Raw genomic sequence first — 25,634 nt, 5'->3', positions numbered from 1 at the left:
ATCCTGAATTTCAGGGTTTCCTGGTGAAGCTGGACTGGAGACCAAGCGAGGGCTTCCTGCTGCTTCTCAAGCCCAAGCCTTCGTCCCTGTCTGTGGGGAGCGCTGGGTAGCACAGGGGGCTCTGGGCACTCTTACCCAGTGGGCTTCAGCAGGGCGGGAGTCTGCTCACAGCATCCGTTGCTGGCAGAGAAAGGAGGGTCCTTGAGAGAATGGCGGTCCCCAGGCAGCCTCTTGAAGTCCTGAGGACCCAGGTGTTCTCTCCGTTGGGGCAGGGAATAGAAAGAGTCCTTTCCCTTTCTGCACTTCCTGGAGGCAAGGGAGACAGACTGAGACATCCCATCCTCTGCTGCTCTGTGGGGAGGAGCCACAGGTCTACAGAGATGCTCCGGGCAGGACTTTTGCTCCAGGAATCCTCCACCGTGGAGAGGGCTGTGAAAACTCTGCCGAACCACGGACAGGAGGCTGAGGGTTCCCGCCTAAGATGGTTGTGCCTGTGGTGATGAAGATAACAATTAGACTCTTACGAAGAGCTTGGGCTTGAGGTATTTGCAAGTCTGGCAGTTGGGTGGCACCAGGAAACCTATTGGATGAATACCCTTTCCGACACCTGTCTTAGACATAATCTGCCATGTGTCCATCCACCTTGCATGGTCTGAATATCAGTTCCTGTTGAACTTTGTGAAAGCCAAGGGCAGAACAGCTGGAGCTTTAGAGTGCCAGATGCCCAGGAATACATAATGAGTTGGTGATTTTGACAAAAGAAACAGGATGTCTGTTGTTGGAAAGGGTACCCTGGGGGAAGGGGGACTTTTTCCTCCCCAACATGCCCGTCCTCTGGCCCTCACTGCTATACCAGGGCTTCCTAGCTGGTCTCCCTGCTGGTCATTTCTTCGCCCTCTTCTCCTTCTGCACCTGCTTTCAGCCTCCTTAGACCCGGAGGGAGGGGGAAGCCGGAGAGCAGCTGGGGTTGCAGACAGGCCAGAGGGCTGGTTTGAAGGTAGAACCATGAGTTTACCTAGAAATCATCAGCGCTCTTCTCAGGGGTGTGGGAGACGGGGTTGCTGCTTCGTTGCACTGATGGTAAAATAGACAAGCGAGCCGTGATGTGTGTAATTACAGAACTTCCAGGCTGAATTCTGTTCAACCCTAAGCTGAGATGGTTTCTTCTAGTTATCACATGAGCCTCTTGGGCCTCCTTGAAGATGGTTATACAAATAGATGGAAACTCAGTGAGGTTTATATGGTGGGACATCCAAGGAGCAAGAGGGGGTGCTTCTTGAAGCTTTATGGTTCTGGCGCAGGTCCTTGAATTGAGGAGTGAGTCGAGCAGATAACCGGCGAAAGAGCATCTGATGGCTGAGGGAACAGCATGTACAAAGATCACAGGACAGGGGCTTCCCTGGTGGCGCAGTGGTTGAGAATCTGCCTGCCAATGCAGGGGACACGGGTTCGAGCCCTGGTCTGGGAGGATCCCACATGCCGCGGAGCAACTAGGCCCCTGAGCCACAACTACTGAGCCTGCGCGTCTGGAGCCTGTGCTCCGCAACAAGAGAGGCCGCGATAGTGAGAGGCCCGCGCATCGCGATGAAGAGTGGCCCCCACTTGCCGCAGCTGGGGAAAGCCCTTGTACAGAAACGAAGACCCAACACAGCCAAAAATAAATAAATTAATTAATTAAAAAAAAATCACAGGACAAGGACACAGCCTAGTAAAAGCTCGTCAAGAAGACCTGTTTGGGACTTCCCTGGTGGTCCAGTGGTTAAGACTCCACGCTTCAACTGCAGGGGACCTGGGTTCGATCCCTGGTCAGGGTAAGATCAGGATGGCCCGCCCCCCCCACCCCCCAAAAAAAGAAAAAAAAGATGTGTTTGACTATAGATAAAATAGGCAACTAATAAGAACCTGCTGTATAGCACAGGGAACTCTACTCAATATTCTGTAATGACCTACATGGGAAAAGAATTTTAAAAAGAGTGGATATATATACATGTATAACTAGCACAACATTGTAAATCAACTACACTCCAATAAAATTTAATTAAAAAAAAAAGAAGAAGCAGCCCTGTTTGGCTGAAGCATGGTAGGCAGGGGAAGCAGGGTCAGGAAGGGAGTCAGGACACATCAGATGGACAGAGCTACTCAACCTCCATGCACGTTAGAATCACCCGGAATGCTTTCAAAACACAGATATCCTGGCACCGTCCCCTCAGTAGTCTGAATTGACTTTTGGGCTGTCTGGTTCCTCCACTGAAAAGAATATTGTTGCTGCTATTGTTGTTTGTGAAGAAATATTTGTTCTTTGAACTTTTACTGAACAAAAGGCCGTTAGCTCAAGAAGGTCAGACCCTCTCTGAAGAGTTTGTGTGAGGATAATGAGAGGACATAGCCTTTAAAGAGGTTGTGTCTTTCGTGGGAGATCCAATAGGAAAATAGCTGGGCCTCCAGGTGAATAATTTTCAGACAGTTGAAGCTGCTGAAATACAGTAGCTGCCCCTCTTGGGGAGGTAACCATCTTTTTTTTTTTTTTTTAATTTTATTGAAGTATAGTTGATTTACAATGTTGTGTTCATTTCTTCTGCACAGCAAAGTGACTTAGTTATACACAGATGTATATATATATATTCTTTTCTATATTCTTTTCCATTATGGTTTGCCACAGAGTATTGAATATAATTCCATGTGCTATACAGTGTGACCTTGTTGTTTATCCATCCTATATATAATAGTTTGCCTCTGCTAATCCCAAACTCCCAATCCTTCCCTCCCCCACCTCTCCTCCCCCTTGGCAACCACAAGTCTGTTCTCTATGTCTGAGTCTGTTTTTGTTTCATAGATACATTGATTTGTATCGTATTTTAGATTCCACATATAAGTGATATCATATGGTATTTGTCTTTCTCTTTCTGACTTACTTCACTTAGTATGATAATCTCTAGGTCCATCCATGTTGCTGCACATGGCATTATTTCATTCTTTTTGATGGCTGAGTAATATTCCATTATATATACCACATCTTCTTTATCCACTCCTCTGTTGATGGATATTTTGGTTGTTTCCATGTCTTGGCTATTGTAAATAGTGTTGCTGTGAACACAGGGGTGCATGTATCTTTTCTAGTTTTCTCTGGGTATATGCCCAGGAGTGGGATTGCTGGATCATATGGCAACTCTGTTTTGGGGGAGGTAACCATCTTGATGACCAGAAGCTTGGGTGAAGTGGGTGGAGTTCCTGTCAGTTAAGTGAACGTGGGTTAATGCAGGAATCAGGCAAGGAAGTACAGAGAGTGGTCCAGGCAGTAGCTTTTCAAGCAAAAGAAGATGTCACATAATAAAGCAAGCAGTGGCAGAGCTTTTCTTCCTTGCTCTGAGCCCTGACTCCACCTTGGGCTCTCCTTTTCTCCCTTTGGGCATAGAGTATTCTTCATGTCTCTCCATCTCCTTTTTCTCTCTCCTCCAATCAAAAGTCAGCTCTGGAAAACCAGTGAACTCTAAGTTATCGTGGCAGAAGACAGCAACAATATCTCCCATTCCACATGTTCTTCTTACAAGTTACCACTCCTCCCATTGAGTGGTAAAGTCTGTGTACTTTCCCCTTGAACTTGGTGGACCTTTTTGACTGCCTCAAACAATAGAGTATCATAGAAGTGACACCATGTGAGTCCTGACACTGGATCAAAAATATACCATGTACTTCTACTTCTTTCTCTGGGTACACTCATTCTTAGAACCCAGCTGCCATTCTATAAGGAAGTCCAAACAAGCCCGTGCAGAGAGATCAGATGGAGATACCCTATAGAGGTGTTGTAGTCAACAGCCCCACTAAGGTCTCCTCCAAGAACCAGCATTAACCACCATATATGTGAGTGTAGACACTTCTAGATGATTCCAACCCCTAGCCATTTAGTAACGCTTGAGCTCCAATTCTTGGCTAAGGCCCAAACATTGGGAATTAGAGACAAGCTGGTCCTGCTATGGCATCTCTGAATTTCTGACTCATTTAATTTGGGTCTCTTCTCCAGTAATACCTCCTTGGAGAGGACTTCCCTCACCACCTTTGTCTGAAATGGTCTTCTTGATTATTTTCTATCCTCTTCCTTTTTCCTGCATAGCAATTATCTGATAAAAATACATATTGGTTTGCTTTCATTGCATGCCTCCCACAGTGGAATGTAAACTCCATAATGATAGGGACATTGGTACTTAGAAAAGTGGCTGCACGTATTAGGCAGGTATCTGTGCAATAAATATTTGTGGAATGAATAAAACTTGACAATTATACTACCAGCTCATTCTCCCAGTCATGTCAGACACATGATAATGTTAAGCTATCCCAGCACTCTTTGCCCTGGAGCCTAGATCATGCTTCAGAGGAACTCACAACATAATCATGCATTACTGAGTATAATTTTGGCATGTTTATTCTTATTGTTGTTATTATTTGGGTGTGTCCAACCAGATTTTATGTGCTCACCCAGGTCATAGACTGAGTCTCATACTATTTTTGGTACATAGTAGAAGTTCAGAAAGTCCTAGGTGAATTGAATTGATTTGTGATAAGCTTCAGATCAACCCTTTGGCAAAGTAGAAGGAGGACTAAATCAACATATAATCATGAGGCTTCCCAAGATAAGGCGTGGATGATTTGCACCACACCAGTAGAAGACATTTCTAAGACTGAATGAAATGAAGCTACCTCCTGGCAAAATATGGTAGATGAGAAAGTCAGTTCTGATGTCAGAGATTTTGGGTTATAAAGGTGTTCAGTATGAACCTCTGTAGGATTTGGAAAGTGGACCTTTTTCACCTATCCTGCCACAAGGCATCCAGACCTTTATTTGCGTCATCTATTTGGATGTGGTATGATGTTGGTCAAATGGGATTTCTACAGGGTCAGGCCTAGAAGCAGGGTCAGGCTTGGGGCGAGGGAGAGGGTGGGATGGGAACGTGACAGCTATAATGCATGGCTTCAGACTTGAGGATCCAAGAGTCCCTGTTAACAGACTTTGCTGGGAATGGGTGGGGTCTGTCTTAGGAGAAATGAGATATGGAATGATCTTGAACCTGGAAGGCCCTAACTTGCTGGGTGGATTTTGGGTCCAATATGCTCTCAATAGAAGCATGTTTTCATGGCTGTCATCTGAGGGCCTCACTCATACCAAGTGTTTTTAAGATAAGGGAGATATATCCTAACTGGTTATGAAGGCAATCATTTCTGTTTTAGGGCATACATAAGTCGAGAAGAACGTCCCTCTTGAAAATGAGAGATGAATGCCATTTTCGTTTTGTTTATTTTTTGTTTTTTGTCTTCTTGTTTTTTATAGTTTTTATTGGAGTATAGTTTCTTCACAATGTTGTGTTAGTTTCTACTGTACAGCAAAGTGAATCAGGAATATATTCCCTCTTATACATATATGCCCTCTTTTTGGGATACATCCTCATATACATATATCCCCTCTTTTTTGGATTTCCTTAAACATTTAGGTCACCACAGAGCATTGAGTAGAGTTCCCTGTGCTCTACAGTAGGTTCTCATTAGTTATCTATTTTATACATAGCATCAATAGTGTATATGTGTCAATCCCAATCTCCCAATTCATCCCACAAATCTCTTTCCCCCTTGTATCCATACATACGTTTGTGAACACCATTTTTGGAAAGAGTTAGTTTCAACAAAGATGATCATCACACACAGAGACATCATTCACCCTTATTACCAATATATCCATCAATCAGAAACAACCCAAACTCTGAAAAGAAAACAAAAAGATACCCCATTGGGAAGATCACAGATATTTACTCCTCCCAGCCTCCCTCAGCAAGTTGCAAGAAGATATATGGACCGATAAAACTGTTCTCTTCCCACAGAATTGTCTGAATAAACAGAAAAATAATCCAAGGGGAGGCATTGCCCTATGGCTGCAGCTGGCAGCATTGCTTAGCGTTTGGGCAGTTGGAGGAATACTCTGTTAACTTCCTAAAATGAGGAGTTAGGTCTAGATTCCACTGTGTAGGCTCTGAGCAGCGACTTGACTTTAGGTCCTATGGTTAGCTCAGTAAAAATCAGGCAGTGAATGCCGTGGAAATCAAGCAGTTGGTATTGAAATAAAAATTTTAAAAGACTTTGATCATTTCCTCTGGACTGATTCTGGTGTGTGTAGGGAGATGGTGTGTGTGTTGAGGGAGAATCAGAATTGCCATCCTGGGCTTTTTTCCGAAATTGCTGTAAATCTAGAAAATGCTGTGTGGCAGAAATTTGTTGAGGTTCAACTAAATCGTTATTAAATTTGTTGTGCACGATCTAGGGGAAATTCAATCATGCCCTTTCCAATAAGGTCTTGGGTACATTTTGGGGAAGGATGATTATGTTTGAGATTCGGTAATTTTGAAAAGTTAATCCAAGATGAATTTCTCTTCTGATGCTCTTCAAGTTGATTTCTGAAGCTTTTTGACAGTAAGCAAAAGAGGATGCAATGTTTTGTCAGCACACAAGACTTCCACCAGTGTGCCCCATCAAATAGTCCAGGTTGTTTTTCAGAATTTCAAGATAGAGGTTAGTGGCCAGAGTAACCTGACACCGTTAAGTCCTTTTCACATTTCTGGGTGTCCCTCCCTGGCTTTTGTGTTCTTCTGCTTACCTTCAACAGCCTACACCCATGACTCACCTCAGAGGATTTCCTACATGGTACTGGAGCCATTTTCTTTTTCTTTTTCTGTTTTATAACTCATTTTTAAAAATTGAAGTATAGTTGATTTCCAATGTTGTGTTAATTTCTGCTGTACAGCAAAGTGATTCAGTTATATATGTTGAATATAGTTCCATCAGCTAGACAGTAGGACCTTGTTGTTTATATATACATAATAGCTTGCATCCGCTCACCCCAATCTCCCACTTCATCCCTCCCCCAACCTCCTCCCCCTTGGCAACCACCAGTCTGTTCTCTATGTCCGTGATTCTGTTTCTGTTTCATAGATAAGTTCATTTGTGTCATATTTTAGATTCCACATATAAGTGATATCTTATGATATTTGTCTTTCTCTTTCTGACTTACTTCACTTATGATAATCTCTAGTTGCGTCCATGTTGCTGCAAATGGCATTATTTCATTCTTTCTGTTGGCTGAGGAATATTCCGTTGTATATATGTACCACATCTTTATCCATTCCTCTGCTGATGGACACTTAGGTTGCTTCCATACCTTGCTTATTGTGAATAGTGCTGCTAGGAACATTGGGGTGCATGTATCTTTTTTTTTTTTTTTCACTCTGTAGCTTTTTACTTGCACCCTGTGTGCATACATCTAGGGCACAGAGGGCCACCAACATGTGCCAGTACAGTGTAGGAACCCTGCATTACATCCATTAACTTAAACATATCTTTAAGATCATGCTTTGAACAAAAAAGAAAGCTTAGAAGGCAATATGTTGAGTGGGATTAAACATTGAAATATAGCAATCATGTCTTCAACTTCTACAATTGTCTTTACGTGCCAACTAACATTTATGCAGCCTCTTACAGATCCTTTACTGTGTAATTTAAGTTTTAGAAGTTTTGATAAAATCACTAGTAGTATATAACCATGCAGAAAGCACATCACGCTGACAGCACAGAGGCAAAGATTTTGCACAGGTATATCAGCTTTCCACATTGTGCAGGTTAAACACAATACAATATCAATCTTATTCCTAACAGATCCTAAAGAGATATTTCAGGGCCTAGCTGTAAGCTACAGTACTTTATATCTATATTCTTTTTTTTTTTTTTTTAATTAATTAATTAATTTATTTATTTATTTTTGGCTGTGTTAGGTCTTCGTTTCTGTGAGGGCTTTCTCTAGTTGCAGCAAGCGGGGGCCACTCTTCATCGCGGTGCGCAGGCCTCTCACTATCGCGGCCTCTCTTGTTGCGGAGCACAGGCTCCAGACGCGCAGGCTCAGTAGTTGTGGCTCACGGGCCCAGTTGCTCCGCGGCATGTGGGATCTTCCCAGACCAGGGCTCGAACCCGTGTCCCCTGCATTAGCAGGCAGACTCTCAACCACTGCGCCACCAGGGAAGCCCATATATCTATATTCTTAATAAAAATAAAATCCACAAATCTTAGAAAGGAATTTTAAATGCACGGCTATACTGAGTTGGTAAACTGCAACACAAACTGGCGCAACAGAGGTAACTGAATACCAGTCTCACTCTATGTGGTGCAAGCATGCTACTTGCCCACTAATTTTTTTTTTTTTTATGTAGTTATTTTTTTTTAACATTTTTATTGCAGTATAATTGCTTTACAATGGTGTGTTAGTTTCTGCTGTATAACAAAGTGAATCAGCTATACATATACATATATCCCCATATCTCCTCCCTCTTGCGTCTCCCTCCCACTCTCCCTATCCCACCCCTCTAGGTGGTCACAAAGCACTGAGCTGGTCTCCCTGTGCTATGCGGCTGCTTCCCACTAGCTATCTATTTTACATTTGGTAGTGTATATATGTCCATGCCACTCTCTCACTTCGTCCCAGCTTACCCTTCCCCCTCCCCGTGTCCTCAAGTCCATTCTCTAGTAGGTCTGCGTCTTTGGGGTGCATGTATCTTTTTGAATTATAGTTTTGTCCGGATATATGCCCAGGAGTGGGATTGCTGGATCATATGTAATTCTACTTTTTGTTTTCTGAGGAACCTCCATACTGTTTTCCACAGTGGCTGCACCAACTTACATTCCCACCAACAGTGCAGGAGGGTTCCCTTTTCTCCACACTCTCCCCAGCATTTGTTTTTTGTAGACTTTTAAATGATGGCCATTCTGGCTGGTGCGAGGTGATACCTCATTGTAGTTTTGATTTGCATTTCTCTAATAATTAGTGATGTTGAGCATCTTTTCATGTGCCTGTTGGCCATCTGTATGTCTTCTTTGGCGTAATGTCTATTTAGGTCTTCTGCCCATTTTTGGATAGGGTTGTTTGTTTTTTGTTGCTCAGTTGTATGAGCTGTTTGTATATTTGGAAATTAAGCCCTTGTTGTTTGCACCATTTGCAAATATTTTCTCCCATTCTGTGGGTTGTCTTTTCGTTTTGTTTATGGTTTCCTTTGCTGTGCAAAAGCTTGTAAGTTTGATTAGGTCCCATTTGTTTATTTTTGTTTTTATTTCTATTGCCTTGGGAGACTGATCTAAGAAAACCTTGGTACGATTTATGTCAGAGAATATTTTGCCTATGTTCTCTTCTAGGAGTTTTATGATGTCATATCTTTTTTTTTTTTTAGAAGTTGTATTTTATTTATTTATGTTTTTTTAACCCCACGTTTGTTTATTTTTATTTATTTATTTATTTTTGGCTGTGTTGGGTCTTTCTGTGCGAGGGCTTTCTCTAGTTGTGGCAAGCGGGGGCCACTCTTCATCGCGGTGCGCGGGCCTCTCACTGTCGCGGCCTCTCTTGTTGCGGAGCACAGGCTCCAGATGCGCAGGCTCAGTAGTTGTGGCTCACGGGCCTAGTTGCTCCGCGGCATGTGGGATCTTCCCAGCCCAGGGCTCGAACCCGTGTTCCCTGCATTAGCAGGCAGATTCTCAACCACTGCGCCACCAGGGAAGCCCGTGATGTCATATCTTATGTTTAAGTCTTTAAGCCATTTTGAATTTATTCTTCTGTATGGTTGGAGCCACTTTTTTCAACTCGCCAACACAGGCCTAAAATGCTCAGAAGTTTACACTAACCCCCTCCCCTGCCCAGAGCACTTAGCCTTTGACTATCTGTGCAGGAATAGGAAAGCCAACTCCGAGGTGTAGTTTATACTGCAGGGCACACCTGAAGACCAGGCTGAGAGTGGGACTGTCTGAAACTGTGCCCCTGCTTGGCTTCTTACCTTCCTGCTTCCTTCCCCCTCCCATGTTGGTCTCACCTAAGGGCACTTCCTAAATAAATCACTCGCCTGTGACTCTCTGTCTCAGGGTTGGCTTCTGGGGAACCCATTACCTTCCCCATAAGACAGTGTTGTGAGAATTAAATGAGGTAAGTGCATGTAAAGCACTTATTGTTTGGCCACAGTATGTACTAAAAACTGTTAAATATTATTATCATGGTTCTCATATCTGTGTCTTGGACTCTGATAGATTGGTGCCAAACTTGGAACATCAATCCATCGGGTTGGGCACTGTGAGGAAATACTGGAATAAGACTGGAAGAGCATGTGAAAGTGCATCTTAGCCTCCCAAGGCCTCACCACCCTGGCTACCTATGCAAATGTCAGCAAAATGGGTGCAAGGGTACCAGCAGTACAGAATTTGCTGGGGAGAGAGTCCACCTTATTATTATTACTTTTTAAAAGATTGGTAAGCCCATTTCTCTAAGAGTTGGAAATTTCAAATGTTTGGCCATTTACTATGACTACTTACTTTTAAAGAATTCTCTCCAGTACATAAATTGAAAGATATATTGGTGGTGGTCATGAGGTCCCAGCATCCCAATGGGCGTGAGGCTGGGGGAGAAATCACAGTGGTCTGAACACCCTCCATCTCATGAATTAGGTAGTGTTGCTCTGTGGTTCACCACCCAGAATGGAAAACTAAGTTTTATATTCATGTTGGTATGATTCACAGAATTCAAGAGACTCTTTGAAAAATCTGTGGAATTTGTACTGGTAGGTTACTTTTTCTTTAGACTTCATATGTGAAATAAAATTAGAAGGCAACCTTCAATGCATATGCACAAGCTCTCTAGGGATTTATTTATTTTTTTGGAAAGGTTTATTGCAAGGGCAAGCAAGGAGAACAGGTGGCTTGTGCTTAAAAACCCCGAGCTGTTTGATGGTTTGGGGGGGAAAAGTTTTTTATCTCTGGGGGTTTTTTTAAAGGCAGAAAATCAGTAATCTTAGTATTCAAGGGGCTTTTGAGATGTCATCTCAAACTTGGCTCAGCCAAGTTTCACTTTAGGGTGGTCCAGCCCTTATTCCATGGAGAGAAGGGAGGAACAGTGAGGGGCAGTGTCTTCTTGGAAAGAGACGTACTCTCCTCCATCCTCCTACCACTTGCCTTTTCTCTTTCCATAGCTCTTATTTTCTGACTCTTTAATCACTGTCATGAAGCACTAAGCAGCAAGGCTGGCACACGGCTTCAGAGAAATGCAGGAAAAGACAATACTGTTCCATTTTGTAATGTTCAGAGTTGTCCTCTCTCCTGGATTTCTTGCCTGGGTATTTCACATGCTGAGTACACAGGTTTATTTACTGAGTGATAACTATGTGTCAGGCACTATTCCAAGTGCTTTACGTAAATCATCTCACTTAATCTGCACTAAAAACTCAGTGAAAGTTGTTTCCATTTTTTTTAGACGACTAAAGCTTGGAGAGGTTGTGTATCTTTTCCTACACCAGTTAAACTTAACATTCCATGGGTATTATCCCTCCAGTTGGGACTACCATGAATCATCAAATCAAAAGGATGTTTATTTTTTATCAGATTGGGAGGAAACAAAAAAAAAATGCCCAAACTTTGGTTGGCATCCAAGCAGAGAGATATGAATCAAGTTCTTTTCTTATTGATTGCCTGCTACATCTAACCATTCTTGTCTTTGGGATTGAGAATATATTCAGACTCAAAGACTTTAAATACTCCTTCCATGGGGCCACATTTGGGAATCACCCAGTTCATCTACATTCTGGAAATGCATGTCACTAACATGTTCTGTTCCTGGAGAACTGGTGAGCAACAGGAGGGAGTTGCTGGCAAGTCACGTCATGTCTCCTACTGTTGTTTCTAACTCTTTCACGTCTGTGGATGTGCAACTGTGTGATTGACTTGTTTCCACCCAAGAGTTATCTGCTCCCAAATTATTTCCATATTTTGTAGACTATAGTCTGTAAATGTCTAACTGATGAGGCACCTGAACCAGTGAAAAATCCCGCATCTAAATGGCTTAAGTAAAAATACCCAACTTAAAGGCACTAGCAGCACAGGGTGAGATTTTCAAATGCAGCCAAAGGGAAGAGCATGGCTTCTCCTTTGACAGGAGGTCAGCAGTGTTGCCACGCCAGTGCCTTTCAATGGTGCATACATCACCTGCCTCCTGATTGGAAATTTAAGAGAGCAGAGTCTTCATCTGAAAATTAAGTCATGAGATATGGAATAATCTCATAAATTAGCACTTTGGAAGAAAGAGGTGCATCCAAGGCTCACAGTGCTTAATTCAACTTCGGTGGCTCTCGTCAGTGCCCCTTCTCCCTCTTTATTTTTTAAAATTGTGTTTAGCCTTTTTTTTTTCTTCCTTGTGTTGTTTCTTGATTACTTACACACATACACACACACACAGAACACAAACACATTCTCCCTGGCTAACTTTGAACACTACATCTTTTATGCAATAGTCACATTCTTCTAGAAAAGAGGAATTATTGCTATTTGCCCACTGGCATCCAATTAGGGCATTCAATTAAAGAAACACCACATATATTTCCATAAGAAAAAGTCTGGTAAATCTTTAGCTTGCAGAAAAGCATTCATTTCAGAAATGCTGCACTCGTTAAGTTTCCAAATTCAGAATTCACTTTGTTTTTTCCTCTCACTAGTAGAATTTATTCTACTTAGCCAATGTCACAGTGATGAAAAACTGAATTTTGACAACTGATATACCATACAATGGAAGCAAGTGTGAAAAAAAATCTTAGAAGCATAGAATTCCTGCTTTTGAATGTCTATAATGAAAATACTTGAGTTACCTCTAAACCAGTAGAATTTGTGGTTCCTATAATGCTGATATAGGGTTGTTGAAATCCTTGATGGTTTGCCAGGCATTGCCATAGGAGAAATTTAGACCAAGACTTTCTATATGTAAGACCCCACTGGTATGCGTTATGTAAAAGGTGTCTGATCTGGACCACCCACCTTCAAAAGGTGTGTAAATGTATTGGAAACTCACTGTCTTTTTCCTGCGGTTATTTTTTACAGTTGTCAACTCCTTTCCATGGAGTCATAGGGAATTTGCCACTCAGAAAATCCCCCTCTGTGACCTCATTGGAGACCCTTCTTCCTTCTGAGCTTGGGCAAATATTACACTACCTAGAAGTCCAGAAATTTTTTACCGATTTTTCCAAAGGCTTTTCTCAGATCTGCTTCTGAAGAAAAAACTGATCTTCATGAGTCCACCAATGCAAACTTTGACTTAATTGCTGGTAGAATCCCCCAAAATCCGATTATAAGAAGTCCACTAGGGTGAAGACATCATTTCTGTTTTTTCCAGAACTGTACCACGTCTAATGACATAACCATATTAGCCAAGAGCAAAGATCCAGACCCCTCATTTACATCATGGCATTACACTCTGCTGGCAATACTGAAGACAAAGACGACGGTCATTCAAGCTGCCTGGTTCCTAGAGGACACACAGCCCCATGACCCAGCACCTTTAAAGTTTTGATAGTTTTTTTAAAAAGCAATGAAAATTACACACATGATAATGACAGTAGTCCTTAAAGAAAAACTGGAAGCATTTTATAGCTAAACGATTTTACTGGCTTTTCGTGAAATAAAAAACACAAAACAAACCACCATGGTTAAAAGGCCATAATCAGCGTCAACCAAATGAACCAGCCACTTGGTTACAGCAGCTGATAACAAACACTAGTGGATATTATTGCTTATACCCAGGTTCATTTATATGTCCATTACATTTTGGCAAGATTACAATCACATGGGAGCTTTGGTTGTATAAATTCAATTCTGACTACTCATCGAAAACTCAACTTCTACCATTTTATGATGGGATATATGCCGATCCTTCCTCTCATTCTGTCTCCTTTCTCCTTCCATTCATGACTTACAACCTATTGACCCAAAACTAAAGTAGATGCATTTACAATCATCCCATCCTTCCCTACTCTACTGCCCCCTCCTTTGTCATGAGAGGGTGGTAAAGGAGCCTCTTTATTGCTGGGCCTCTCCCAGCTTTCAAATGTGGTGTGTATCCACTGCCAGTAATAAATGTCCATCTGTAATCTGGATAGATTTTCAAATATATTTGGCTGTCAACATTGGAGTTTGGATTCAACTGTCTCTTTTCCAACTTCAGAAAGCTAGAAAAAAAATCAACAGCTTTTAGCATCAGTAAATTGACTTCCTGATAGAAAAAGTCCCAGCCTCCACCATACAACATCCCATGACAGGTATGGAAGTGTGGCCTTAAAATGCTCTGCGTGAGTGCTGTAACATTTTAATTTACAGAGAAGCAGTGATTGACGGCCTCTCAAAACTCCCTTGCTCAATACTTTCTATTTTAACACTGAAAACTCAGAATGACAAAGGGTCAGCACTAACTCACAATAGCACCATTTCCTAGACTCTTGGAGTAGAATTCCCGTCTGCGTTGGAGAATGCAGTGACCCTAGACGACCCAGCCTCCAGCTTCTTGCCTTCACAGGCCCCGCTGAATTTCAGCAGGGGTGGGTGGTCTGCCTTGGTCTACTTCTGCAGCAACGTGAATTTTCCCTGGGAAGAGTTAAAAATATGGGTCTTACAAAGTGAAGTTGGCCACAGGTGAGAGACCTGAGGAAGCCTGTTTCCGGTGGGGAGGTGCGACAAGCCTGCAGACGTTGGGACAGAGTCCGGGGACCCTTTCCCTTGCCCATCTCGATTCAAGTCAGCAGAGAATCTGCATGCAGAAACATGGCAAGATCAAGGAACACTGAGAGATGTACGTCCTAATACAGCAATCCGAACACCAATGCTCTTACGGTATCTTCTGTATTCAGGTCCACCAGAGAGTTTGCCCTGGATAATGCTGGGATTTATTAAGCCCTTCTAATGATTATAAAGATTATCCTCTTAAATCTAGATGTTTTACACAACAGAAGATGTGATATCACTATATTTTACATGGCACATATAACCATATAATTACTAGCACTTACATGGCAAATATTGTAAATATTACACGTTCTTGGAGTTGACTTTGTAATTATACCGATGCTATTCGGCAGAACAAAGATGAGACACTCCCTAACTTGCACTTTGGGGAATTTCATTCCAACCCTTTACTTCACGACAAAAGGATAACCCTCTAAGTAATAATGCTTGGTGGTCACATGGGCAAAGAGAATCACAGGGCGACTTCATGGTTAATGTGTGGCCTGTAAAATAAAGTAATACACAGTATTTTCATTTACAAGAGACCATATAAAAATAGTTTCCAATCTGGAATTCGAAACCTGAAAGCTGGATTTGTTTTCCTTTGTATAAAAAGAAATGAGATAACGGACTAAAGTTTATTAAGCCTTCTAACAAAAAATATACAAGTTTAAGGAATGCAGTGAGCGTCAACTTCCCTTTTTGTCCAGGCTCATGGATGGTGAGCTTGTGCTTTGATCCCAACAAAGATAAATGCATGAAAGTGGAGGAAGATGAGTGCCTGACACCTGAACTACACCTTATCTCTAATAGTAAGACCAATTTTACAGTAGTGCTTTTAAAAGTGGTGTGTCAGATTTCTGATTTTTTTTTTCTCTTCTGCCTCAGGCGACCGCTGGAGATGAATTCCAGAAGCACCACTTTCGTCTCGAGTGATGTTTATTTAGTGCAATATCTTCCTTCTCTCTTTCCCTTTTCACTCGCTGGTAGTGGTCTTCTTCCTTCAGGTACCACACAGGGGGCCAGCGGTGCCGCTCAAAGTATTCCTGGTTGTCTGGGGAAGGAAAGATGCACATGATGATGCCTGCTCTTCATTCATGGCTTCTGTGTGCTAGGTTCTGAGCTTAGGCTTCTCATATAGGACTATCGTGTGCTCATCTTAACAACCCAATGGGCAGAGACTATGAGTAGGGCCAGTGGCAGGCTGTGACACCAAAGTTTTGAGAGGTAGAATCACTTGCCTAAAATCACACAGCTGGACACAGAGAGCCTGAACCCAGGATCCCTTCATTGCAGAGCGTAAGCTCGCTCCCAAGCCTGCCTCCCCGGACAAGGGCGAGCCAACAATCTCTGCCCGCTCCACAGCAGGGCATCCTGATGCCCCCCTCCGCCCAGATCCCCCCCGGCTGGGAAGTTCTCCAGAGACAATTTCCAACCTCCAATTCCTTGGGTCACGTCACATGAATCTGTGACCACCGTACAAGGAATTTTCCGTGAGCTGGGGGCTGCCCGTGTTCCTTCTCGAGGGCAGTGAAGGTGAACCCTTCAGTCACAGGTGACGAGAAATGGACAGATGGGGACCGCACGGCCTCACCTGCAGATTTCGATTTGATTTCCTTGCGGAACTTGGAACAAACGCTGTTGTAGTTGGTGCAGATGTGGTGCAAACACCAGGCGGCCAGCTGGTGGGCATTGTGAAACTGCAGGGAAGTGACCAAAAGGGGGTCAGACTCTGTTTTCTAAAGTGGGGCTACAAAGAAATAAAAAGCCATGGTACGGGTCAAAGAAATAAAGGGCCCAGAGGACTAATTCGGAAACCTCTTGTTTTGACTACAGGGTTTTGACTTTGGCCATGGTTCCGACGCCAGCCACGTGTAAGCGTTTGGCACACTCCTACCCTCCCTCCCCCCCCCCCCAACTGGGATATGTGCGCTAAAAATGATCACTGTATCAGGTCAGGAGTCTAAAGTACGCCTTGCCCTCCTCCTCTCCCCTTCCACCTGCCCTCTAATGATAAGTGGCCGTGGCCTCTGGAAGGCACCAGCCCACAGCAGAAAGCAGCGATGTCATCTCTGTTTAAGGAAGCCTCGGCAACAGAATCCTCCGTGTTGCATGTCAAAGCTCAGCTGGCTGGAGCCAGAGATCTGAAAGAGGAGCATGAAAGACCAGTGCAGGAGCACTGCAGCATGGGTGACTGTCCTGTACCTGTCCTTTGGTTACATAAGAAGAGCAGGCAGTGCGGGCGGGGAGGGAGGGATGCAGACACTCGATCCACCCTCTCCTTTCTGAGCAGATGCTCAGGACAGTGGCAGCTGAGGAAGCTGTGACTGCAAAACACCCGATGCTCAAAAATCCACAGTCTACTCCCCGTTCCCTCCCCAAGTTTGGCAGGTGCCCCCATCCCTCACTCTTTCTGTCCAGGCCCCTTTCAGACATCCATTCTGTTGTCTGTTGCTCTTGAAGTTTCTCCGAGCAGGTGAACCCCTGAAACCTACAGTGCACTTCCTCCAGGGCCCCCATCAATGCCCTGAACAGAGGCCAAGAGAAAAGCCAACGTCCTCGGAAACTAACTCAAGAAACTCTCTGCAGATCACAATCCCAACATGACACACAATTTTAGCAGGTGCTTCCCACGTCTCTTGATAATGGATTTCCTTCTGAAAGTCAGAGCAGAGCAGTGCTGTACTGGGCTTGGCTTGTACCTGCTCAGGAGTGTCCCTGGGGGCGCCCCTTCTGTACTCTGAGCTCGGTGACTTCAAGTCGTTAACGTTGGCCAGGTAGGGGTATTTACACCCCGGAAACTGGAAAATGCAACCGATCAGGGTCCCTCCTGTCCCCAAGCTGACTGTTAAATACTTACCCCTCGGGTTAGGGTCTAACAAATGAGCTAAGATGTGGGAGACTCTGTCCCAAACTCTTCCTGCCAAGGCTTGTCAGAGCTTAGCAGGAATCATATTATTTCTTTGCAGGGTGTATGTGTGGGCGGGGTCGGGGGAGGGCACGGGGTGGGAACACAAACAGACAGACACAACTGTAAATCATTACCTCAAGTGGGCTGGCCCTATATGAAGTTCTGGGTCATTTGATTGTTCTCGAGGAGGAATACTTACTGGAGAGGGCAAAAGTCATAAGCTGTCCTCCAGGCCTGTTTCAAAACACCCCCAAATTCCAAATTTGGACAGTCAGTGTTGATGGGGGCTTGCTGATTTTACTTGTGACTGATGTCTGTTCGCAGTTTTAACTGTAACCTCTATGAGGTTGTTTTTCACATTGGATTCTAATAATTTGTGCTTGTGTCTGTTTCCCTCAGTGGCCTAGGATGGCCCCAAGGGCAGAGAGAATCTACCGTGTTTGTATCTCCATGCCCTCTTGTCTAGGGTGGTGCCTGGTCCAGGGGGAGAAAATAACAAATCCTTGCTGCATGTTAAGTCAGAATGACCAGGTCGCTGTGAAGTCCTGATCCACCGTTTTCCCTTTTGAGAAATCTCGATTGAAACTGCCTGACCTAAGACTCAGTAAACCACTGCCCTGAGAAAGGGGAATGGAGAAAGCCAAACCTAATAGGCCACAGAAAAAAACGAAAGAGTTTATTCTTAGTTCCTGCAGAGTGTAAACTCATTGCCCGTAAGTCTAGGCCAGGGACTAGATAACTCTGCATACGTGCCTTGTATTATGAGAGGGCTTCCTCTCTTCGGTGCTCTTTCTGGAACATTCTCTCCCACCTGATTCTCAAAATAATCTGTAAGGTTGACAGGGTGTGAATTACCATCCTTATTTCCTACAGATGAGGAAGCTGAGGCAGAGCTTAGCTTTGTGCCTTAAGTAAGTTATGTAGTGACAAAGCCGAGGCTGGATCTCAGACCCTCTGTAGAGGAAGAGGACAAGTGTGTATGGGGATTATGGAATCACAGCGTCGATAGTAACAAGTACTGATGTAAAAAAAAAAACCCAGGAGAGCTGCAGTGAGACGTGAGGCATCCATCACTGGGCTTCACGAAATTCTAGAAACTGTCTGATCTCGGCCAATCCGTGTTTGAGAATTCAAAAAAGGAGAGAGAATGCCTTCTCCTCCCATGCCCCCGAGTTGTTCTCCCACATGTGAAGCTGGTGCCTCGGGGCAGGGGGAGTGGGGGGGGGCACAAGGGGGCTGGCGTGTGGGTGGGGTCCTTGTTGTTTTTTTTCAAACAAAGCCCAGCAGGGTGAACGGTGCATGAAACGTAAAACTCTCAGATCTTCTCGTTGCACACAGTGGGGGGCCTCTGTGACTCGGTGGTGACATCTTTATTTAGACAGATGCAACAGTGGAATGTTTCATCAGCGCTACACGAACTGGTTGAACACACTGAAAAGGTGAAAGGCAAATTGCTACAAACCTGGGCCAGTTCCAAATAAGAGAGCACTTCCGCATCAATGCCCACGCCACTCGTGGCGGCCTTGGTCAGCTCCTGAACAGCGTGCTGCTCTGGGGAGGAGAGGGGGCAGGAGAAAGTTAGTGCCTGGAAGCTGTGGTCCGGGACCAGCCAAGAGGGGAGGAAGTCTGGCTCACAGCTCCACGTGAACTGAATCTAGAGCCCGCTCTGATGCGTGGCCTTTCGGTACGGGGAGCCCTGGTCTCCAGGTCTCCAGCCAGGGCACCAGCGGCTCCGGGGATACTTGTTAGCCTTCTGAAATAGCCAGAGTCCTCCAGACCTTCTCTGTCCAATATGGTAACTACTGGCCACCTGAGACTATTAAACTTCAATTAATAATTAAAAGTAAACAAAGTAAAAAACTCAGGTCCTCAGCCATGCAAGCCGCATTTCACGTGTATCGGCCAATGTGGACACAGAAAGTTTCCATCACTGCAGACAGTTCTATTGGAGCGTGCTGCTCTGGACAGGCCGGTACCTGCCTAGAATCCTCTAGACTCCGTCATATCTTCCTGCTTGACAGTTTCCCCATTCATATCCCTCCAATTCTCAGTGCTCTCTGACCGTGGAGAGACTGAGTAACTGGAATGAGTCCAAATGGGGAATTAAAATTGTGAATGTGTACATGTGTCTCATCAGCAGCAGACAAGGGACATGTTCAGCCTCTCAGATTCCAAAGGCTGGGGCGGGGGGACTTCAGCCAGAAGTCAGACAAGTCTAGATGGGAGAGCTGTTTCTGCTTTGAAGCTGTGTTCCAGGCTTCTAAGATGAATTCAAACTGTGGTTCTGAGACTGAGCTGTCTCTTGCCTCTGTTAGGCTGTTGCCGCCTCTGGCACTGATGTGTGGGTACAGTCTTGGCCCGGCATTTCTGGCTCCTTGATGCTGATGTATTCTTTTTTCATCTCTAGCACTGCATCTGTTCTTCTAGTATGTGGTCCAAATCATGCTTACTTTCTGCTCTGGTTCTATCCATACATACTTACTTGTTAGTCAATACGCCCCCATCTGGTCCACAGGGTATCAAGATTGGGATGGTTTCTTGACACAAGCTTCTTCAGCTCGATTGACAAACAAAGAATTATTTGGAACTAAATCTCGCAGAGGAGTCACTGGGTTATAAATTTTAGGGAACTGCAATATTTCTTGATATTCGTTTAACACTTTGCCTTGCAGGGCATTTTCACCCCAGAAACTGATTTTTAAACACTCTGGTCTAAACGCTCTATACTACACACCAAACACTATATAAAGGATTAAAGGAATCACCTTAAGAAGCTATTTACTAAATAATCATAACGGTTAATAACAGCATTTAATAAGAAAAGTAAACATACATAGAAGTCTATAGTTCACACAAGAAGGTTTCTTTGGGTCAGTTTCTTTCATGGAGAAATCAGTCCCATGTTTGCATCACTACACTTAATATTTAAGCAAAAATGGCACTACTTCAAGATTGATCGCAAACCTTGTTCAACAGATTTGCCTTCGAATTACTTTTGACTATTTAAAAAAATTCAATTTATTTTCAAAGGACAAATACTTATAAAAACTGGAGAGTCAAATGGCTTGGGACTCTTACTTCTGAAAAAAAGAATTGCCCATTGCAGCCTCCTAGAGTTAGTATTTAAAAAGCAGCAATACTCATTTGAATCTATGACTTCAGGTATATTGGTTAAAAACCGTTTAAAAAAATGAATAGCAATACTTCAACCATCTCTTGTTATCCAACTGGTGAAGAAGGGAGGTAAGGAGAAAACTTTGATCTCCAGTTGGTTGAGTGTAGTAGAAACCTGGAATACAGAGAAATAAATCTTTTCTCTAAAGACACTGGCAGAGAGTCAAGGGCAGATATGACTGGTTGGTTTGTTCATACATTCATTTTCATTTAATGATGCAACAGATCTTTACTGAGAACCACATATGCTCAGGCACTTTTCTGCGTGCAGTGGATAAGCCAGTGAGCAAAGCAGGCACTATTCTGCTTTCATGGTTAATAGGAGTCAACTAAATGTAGCCATAAACACCCTTATTGCTAATTGACACCTTTGGTGAATGAAGCACAAGGTTTAAATTCAAGAAAAAAATTATTCGAAAGCGTATATCTTTTTTTTTTTTTTTTTAAATTAATTTATTTTATTTATTTTTGGCTGTGTTGGGTCTTCGTTTCTGTGTGAGGGCTTTCTCCAGTTGCGGCAAGCGGGGGCCACTCTTCATCGCGGTGCGCGGGCCTCTCACTATCGCGGCCTCTCTAGTTGCGGAGCACAGGCTCCAGACGCGCAGGCTCAGTAGTTGTGGCTCACGGGCCTTGTTGCTCCGCGGCATGTGGGATCTTCCCAGACCAGGGCTCGAACCCGTGTCCCCTGCATTGGCAGGCAGATTCTCAACCACTGCGCCACCAGGGAAGCCCGAAAGCGTATATCTTATTTTGACCTGCTTTGGCTTACCAACTGAGCAAATCTAGAAATGATACATAAGATTCTGTGAAGTTAAACCAAGTCTCCCTTTTTCTCTTTTTCCCAAAATGATCTTGACAATGTCAGAACATTTTCTAAAATAGCTTTAAGAAAACCACTTACATAACGCTTACTAGGTGCCAGACACTGTTCCTAAGGACTCCCTCTCTCTTTATATGTATATAATCTCTTAACTCATTTAATCTTCATAATTCTGTAGTAGAATATTATGATCCCCATTTTAAAGAGAGAGAAAGCTGAGACACAGAGCAGTTAAATCAAGTAGGAAATCAGCCAGTAAATAGTGGAGCCAGGATTTGAACCCAGGCAATCTGGATCTGTAGCCCATGTTCTTAACCACTGCCTCCTACTGCCTCTTTCTTTCTTTTCTTTTTTTTCGTGGCTGCGTTGGGTCTTCGTTGCTGCGTGCGGGCTTTCTCTAGTTGCGGCGAGCGGGGGCTACTCTTCGTTGCAGCGCACGGGTTTCTCACTGTGGTGGCTTCTCTTGTTGTGGAGCATGGGCTCTAGGCGTGTGGGCTTCAGTAGTTGCAGCACGCAGGCTCAGTAGTTGCGGCACTCAGGCTTAGTTGCTCCGCGGCCTGTGGGATCTTCCCGGACCAGGGATCGAACCCGTGTCCCCTGCATTGGCAGGCGGATTCTTAACCACTGTGCCACCAGGGAAGCCCCCTGCCTCGTTCTTAGACACTGTGTCTGAACACACATTATGGGGATAAATGGACACAACAGCTTTATTTCCTATTCTGTGGTCCACCCACAAATGAGGCAGAGGGCATAGAGCATGGGCCTTGGGGGCAGGGGCCATGCATTACTCAGCTTTAAATGTGCATCAGCAGGACCTACTACAAAGTAGGTGCTTAAAAAATAGTTGCTGAATTGAATTGGGCTGTCTGATACATTTGATCAGTTCATATCACCCTGTACCAGACAGTCCTATATTGGGTGATAAAAAATTAATTTTTATTCCCTGGAAATCTTATTTTTGCTTAAATGCGATTTTGATAAATATGACAGTCAGACACCACATGGCCCTGAGTCATCAGCCTTACCTGCAAGTGCAACCAAGTGTGGCAGGCAAAATCTGTTTGCCAAGGCAATTAGTTCCAGTGGGTCCAGGTCCAAGTTAGGTGACAACTGCTTGGTATAAAGATAATCCAGTACCGCCTGCATTGACATCTTGTTTATGTTCGGGAGATATACCTGAAATGTTATTTGAAAAGGTAAGTTCTGCTGAAGAAAGCAGTGGGCACATTTTCAGGCTCTACTGCTTGTAAATATTCCCCACTGTGTGATTCACTGTTAGTGAGTCTGGGACACCTTGCTTTGAGGCTGTGCAGAGAAGTCATTTACTATTTATGGCTTTAAACATAACCGTTTGATTTGTAGATGACAAAAGAGTGGGGCTGCCTGACAAAGCCTGATTTGGAAGTTTTAAATGGCTGTTTGGGCTTATAAATCAGACAAATGGGCTGTAAATGTATGATGACATTATAGGCCCTCCTTGGCAAGTACCTTATAAATACTCTGTTGTGGGGAAAGAGATCTCCTAGCAACATGACAGGTGTGTGGGGGGGGGGTAGCTGCAGACTGCACTGTTGCTGACATGTGACAGAGCCCAGCCCTCTACGATGTCAAAACGGAGGACGGGCAGCCCCGCTAGTTGCCACAGTGACTGGCTTGATTCCAGCCTTCTTTCACTAAATGCTAGCATGGAATCAACTATACGTCAATAAAAAAAAAATTAAAAAGTATATGTTAGCATGACACACACACTGTATTTTTCCTATGGCATAGATACAGAACTACTGGAACTGTATCGGGTATCAGCAGATGCAGGGAATCCAGAGAAACCTGTGCTTGGGACATCTAGGGGAATGGCTGGGTGTGGGGAATTGTTCCCTGGAGGACCCCCCGAATCTCCCTCCTGAGTACCCGTAGCTGTTGCCCATATTCCTGCATGCTAGAGTTTGCTGGGGAGCCAGGGACTGCCTGGGAAGTAGAGTTCTGAATGGCTGGGCCTGGATCAACAGGGATATATACACGTTATAGCAGGTATTCTTCACTTTAGGTTTCGAACTCCACGAGATGTACCCTGGCATAACACGGAATGGTGCTACTAGGGCTTGCTGTTTGGAATGATGATAAGAATTAACCTAAGAGAAGGCCTCCTATGCACAAAGTACTGTGCTAATAAGCTTCCCACATGCACTATCTGTTTTGATCCTTATATCCTCCCTAGGAGGAAGAGACTATTATTTTTGCCATCTTACAGATAAAGGAATGGAGGTTCAGGGAGGTTAAGTCCGGTGTCCAGGGTCACAGAGCTAGGAGGTTGGGGCTGATATTTGAGCCCAGGAAATATGATTCTAAAGTCTATGTTCAGAACTGCTGGGCAGGACTGGAAACCCTTCATGGTAAGGAAGAAAGCTACATGACAGCACCTTATTTCACTAACAGTTTTTTAGAATTAGATTTCTAAGTTCAAAAGGATGAACAGTCATAGACTTTTTTTTTTTCTTTTTCTACCTTATACAGTCAGCCATCTGCAGTTGGTTAAATCGATGGATATGAAACACGTGGATACAAAGGGCTGACTGTATCCGTTGTATTGTGCTATTTATTTATTTATTGTTTTTTTTTATATTTATTTTTCGCTGTGTTGGGTCTTCGTTTCTGTGCGAGGGCTTTCTCTAGTTGCGGCGAGCGGGGGCCACTCTTCATCGCGGTGCGCAGGCCTCTCACTCTCGCGGCCTCTCTTGTTGTGGAGCACAGGCTCCAGACGCGCAGGCTCAGTAGTTGTGGCACATGGGCCCAGTTGCTCCGCGGCATGTGCGATCTTCCCAGACCAGGGCTCGAACCCGTGTCCCCTGCATTGGCAGGCAGACTCTCAACCACTGCGCCACCAGGGAAGCCCCGAGTCATAGACTTGTTAATTCTGGTACTTAATAAACCTCTCTATACAGCATAGAAAAATATATATCTATATATATTTATGAATTACATATGATTATATCTGTATATTATATATGATTACATCTATACTATATATCTAATCTCTCTCCATATATTTGTGTGTGTGTGTGTGTGTATATATATATATACATATATATATACACACACACACACACACACACACACACACACACATAAAATGCCTCCACAATCTACAAGGGCCTCGGGGCCATTGCAGTCTTCTAGTGGTGTGGCTGCAGAACTGTTTAAGTTATAGCAACCATCTATATAATTTTCCTGCATAGACACCAGCCACTTCAGAGAGGGAATATCCTTTCAGACAGTTAGAGTTTCCCTAAGTGTATCAAAGGGAGGGCCCAGAAAAATTCCTAGAAATATTAAGAAAATTACCCCCTCCCCTCTGAGACAGAGCGAAAACAATTATGATTCTATTAATAAGCTGCATGGGTTACTACCATCAATGACTTGACAAGTGTGATCATTTCAAGTTTCTAGCACAACCTCTACAATAAATAAAACCTGGCAAGTAGAAACCATTACTGATATCATTTTAAAATAAAGAAGCTATTGTATTGTAATTGCTATTCCAGTGAATCTAACACTGGTTATATTTGTGTGTATATATGTTTATGTACACATGCGTTTATCTTATACAGACATGAATTTATTGCAAATATGGCAAATGACATATGGCAAAATTTCACTTCTCTAGAATGGTGCTTGGATTAGTACACTTTTTAGATAACTGAAGGTTAATTAACTTGTGAAACTTTAAAATTTGGGCCATCGTGATAGTAAAACTATATACATTTTACAAAGTGCTAAGTGCTCTGAAGTGTTAGTGATTATAAATATAAAAAAGTCCCAGAGCTTCCTACGAGCACCTGTTCTCTCAGGGATGGGGATGTCTGCTGTTTCTGAAAATAATGGCTTGGAGGACAGGGCAAGAGGCTGGGGCAGGCCCAGAGATGTGTTGCTAAAATGCTGTGTGACCTTTGACAAATCATTCACCCTCTCTAAGCCTCAGTCTCCTCATCCGTGACATGGGAGAGGTTTGGAATAGATGACATCTAAAGCTTTTCTTCACTGAGATTATGGATTTTGAAGATACCCAGATGACTTTAGCAATTTTTGCTAAGAGTGTGTTCTAAGTAATGGCAAAATGGACATCCTAAATGAGAAGGA

The 25,634-nt window shown here is 43.6% G+C and overlaps 1 protein-coding gene across 7 annotated transcripts in view; it reads right to left on the bottom strand.

Annotated features, from left to right (window-relative positions):
• Window positions 1–13,466: 13,466 nt before the first annotated feature.
• RHOBTB1 (Rho related BTB domain containing 1) overlaps window positions 13,467–25,634 on the bottom strand; it is a 70,210-nt gene continuing 58,042 nt past the window's right edge. For 6 of the 7 annotated variants that reach the window (XM_036828640.1, XM_036828639.1, XM_036828642.1 and 3 more), the window contains 4 exons: window positions 22,526–22,676; window positions 18,969–19,057; window positions 16,190–16,295; window positions 13,467–15,649 (listed from right to left, as the gene is read on the bottom strand). In XM_036828640.1, coding sequence (XP_036684535.1) covers window positions 15,480–15,649; window positions 16,190–16,295; window positions 18,969–19,057; window positions 22,526–22,676 — 516 coding nt within the window. In that variant the 3' untranslated portion in view covers window positions 13,467–15,479. The remainder of the gene's footprint in view (window positions 15,650–16,189; window positions 16,296–18,968; window positions 19,058–22,525; window positions 22,677–25,634) is intronic. The other variant, XR_005016813.1, reaches the window with a different exon arrangement.

Source organism: Balaenoptera musculus, chromosome 16, assembly GCF_009873245.2.
Source record: "Balaenoptera musculus isolate JJ_BM4_2016_0621 chromosome 16, mBalMus1.pri.v3, whole genome shotgun sequence".
Lineage (NCBI taxonomy): Eukaryota > Metazoa > Chordata > Mammalia > Artiodactyla > Balaenopteridae > Balaenoptera > Balaenoptera musculus.
The sequence above is the reverse complement of the archived record's forward strand: the minus strand, read 5'-3'. Positions and strand labels throughout refer to the sequence as shown.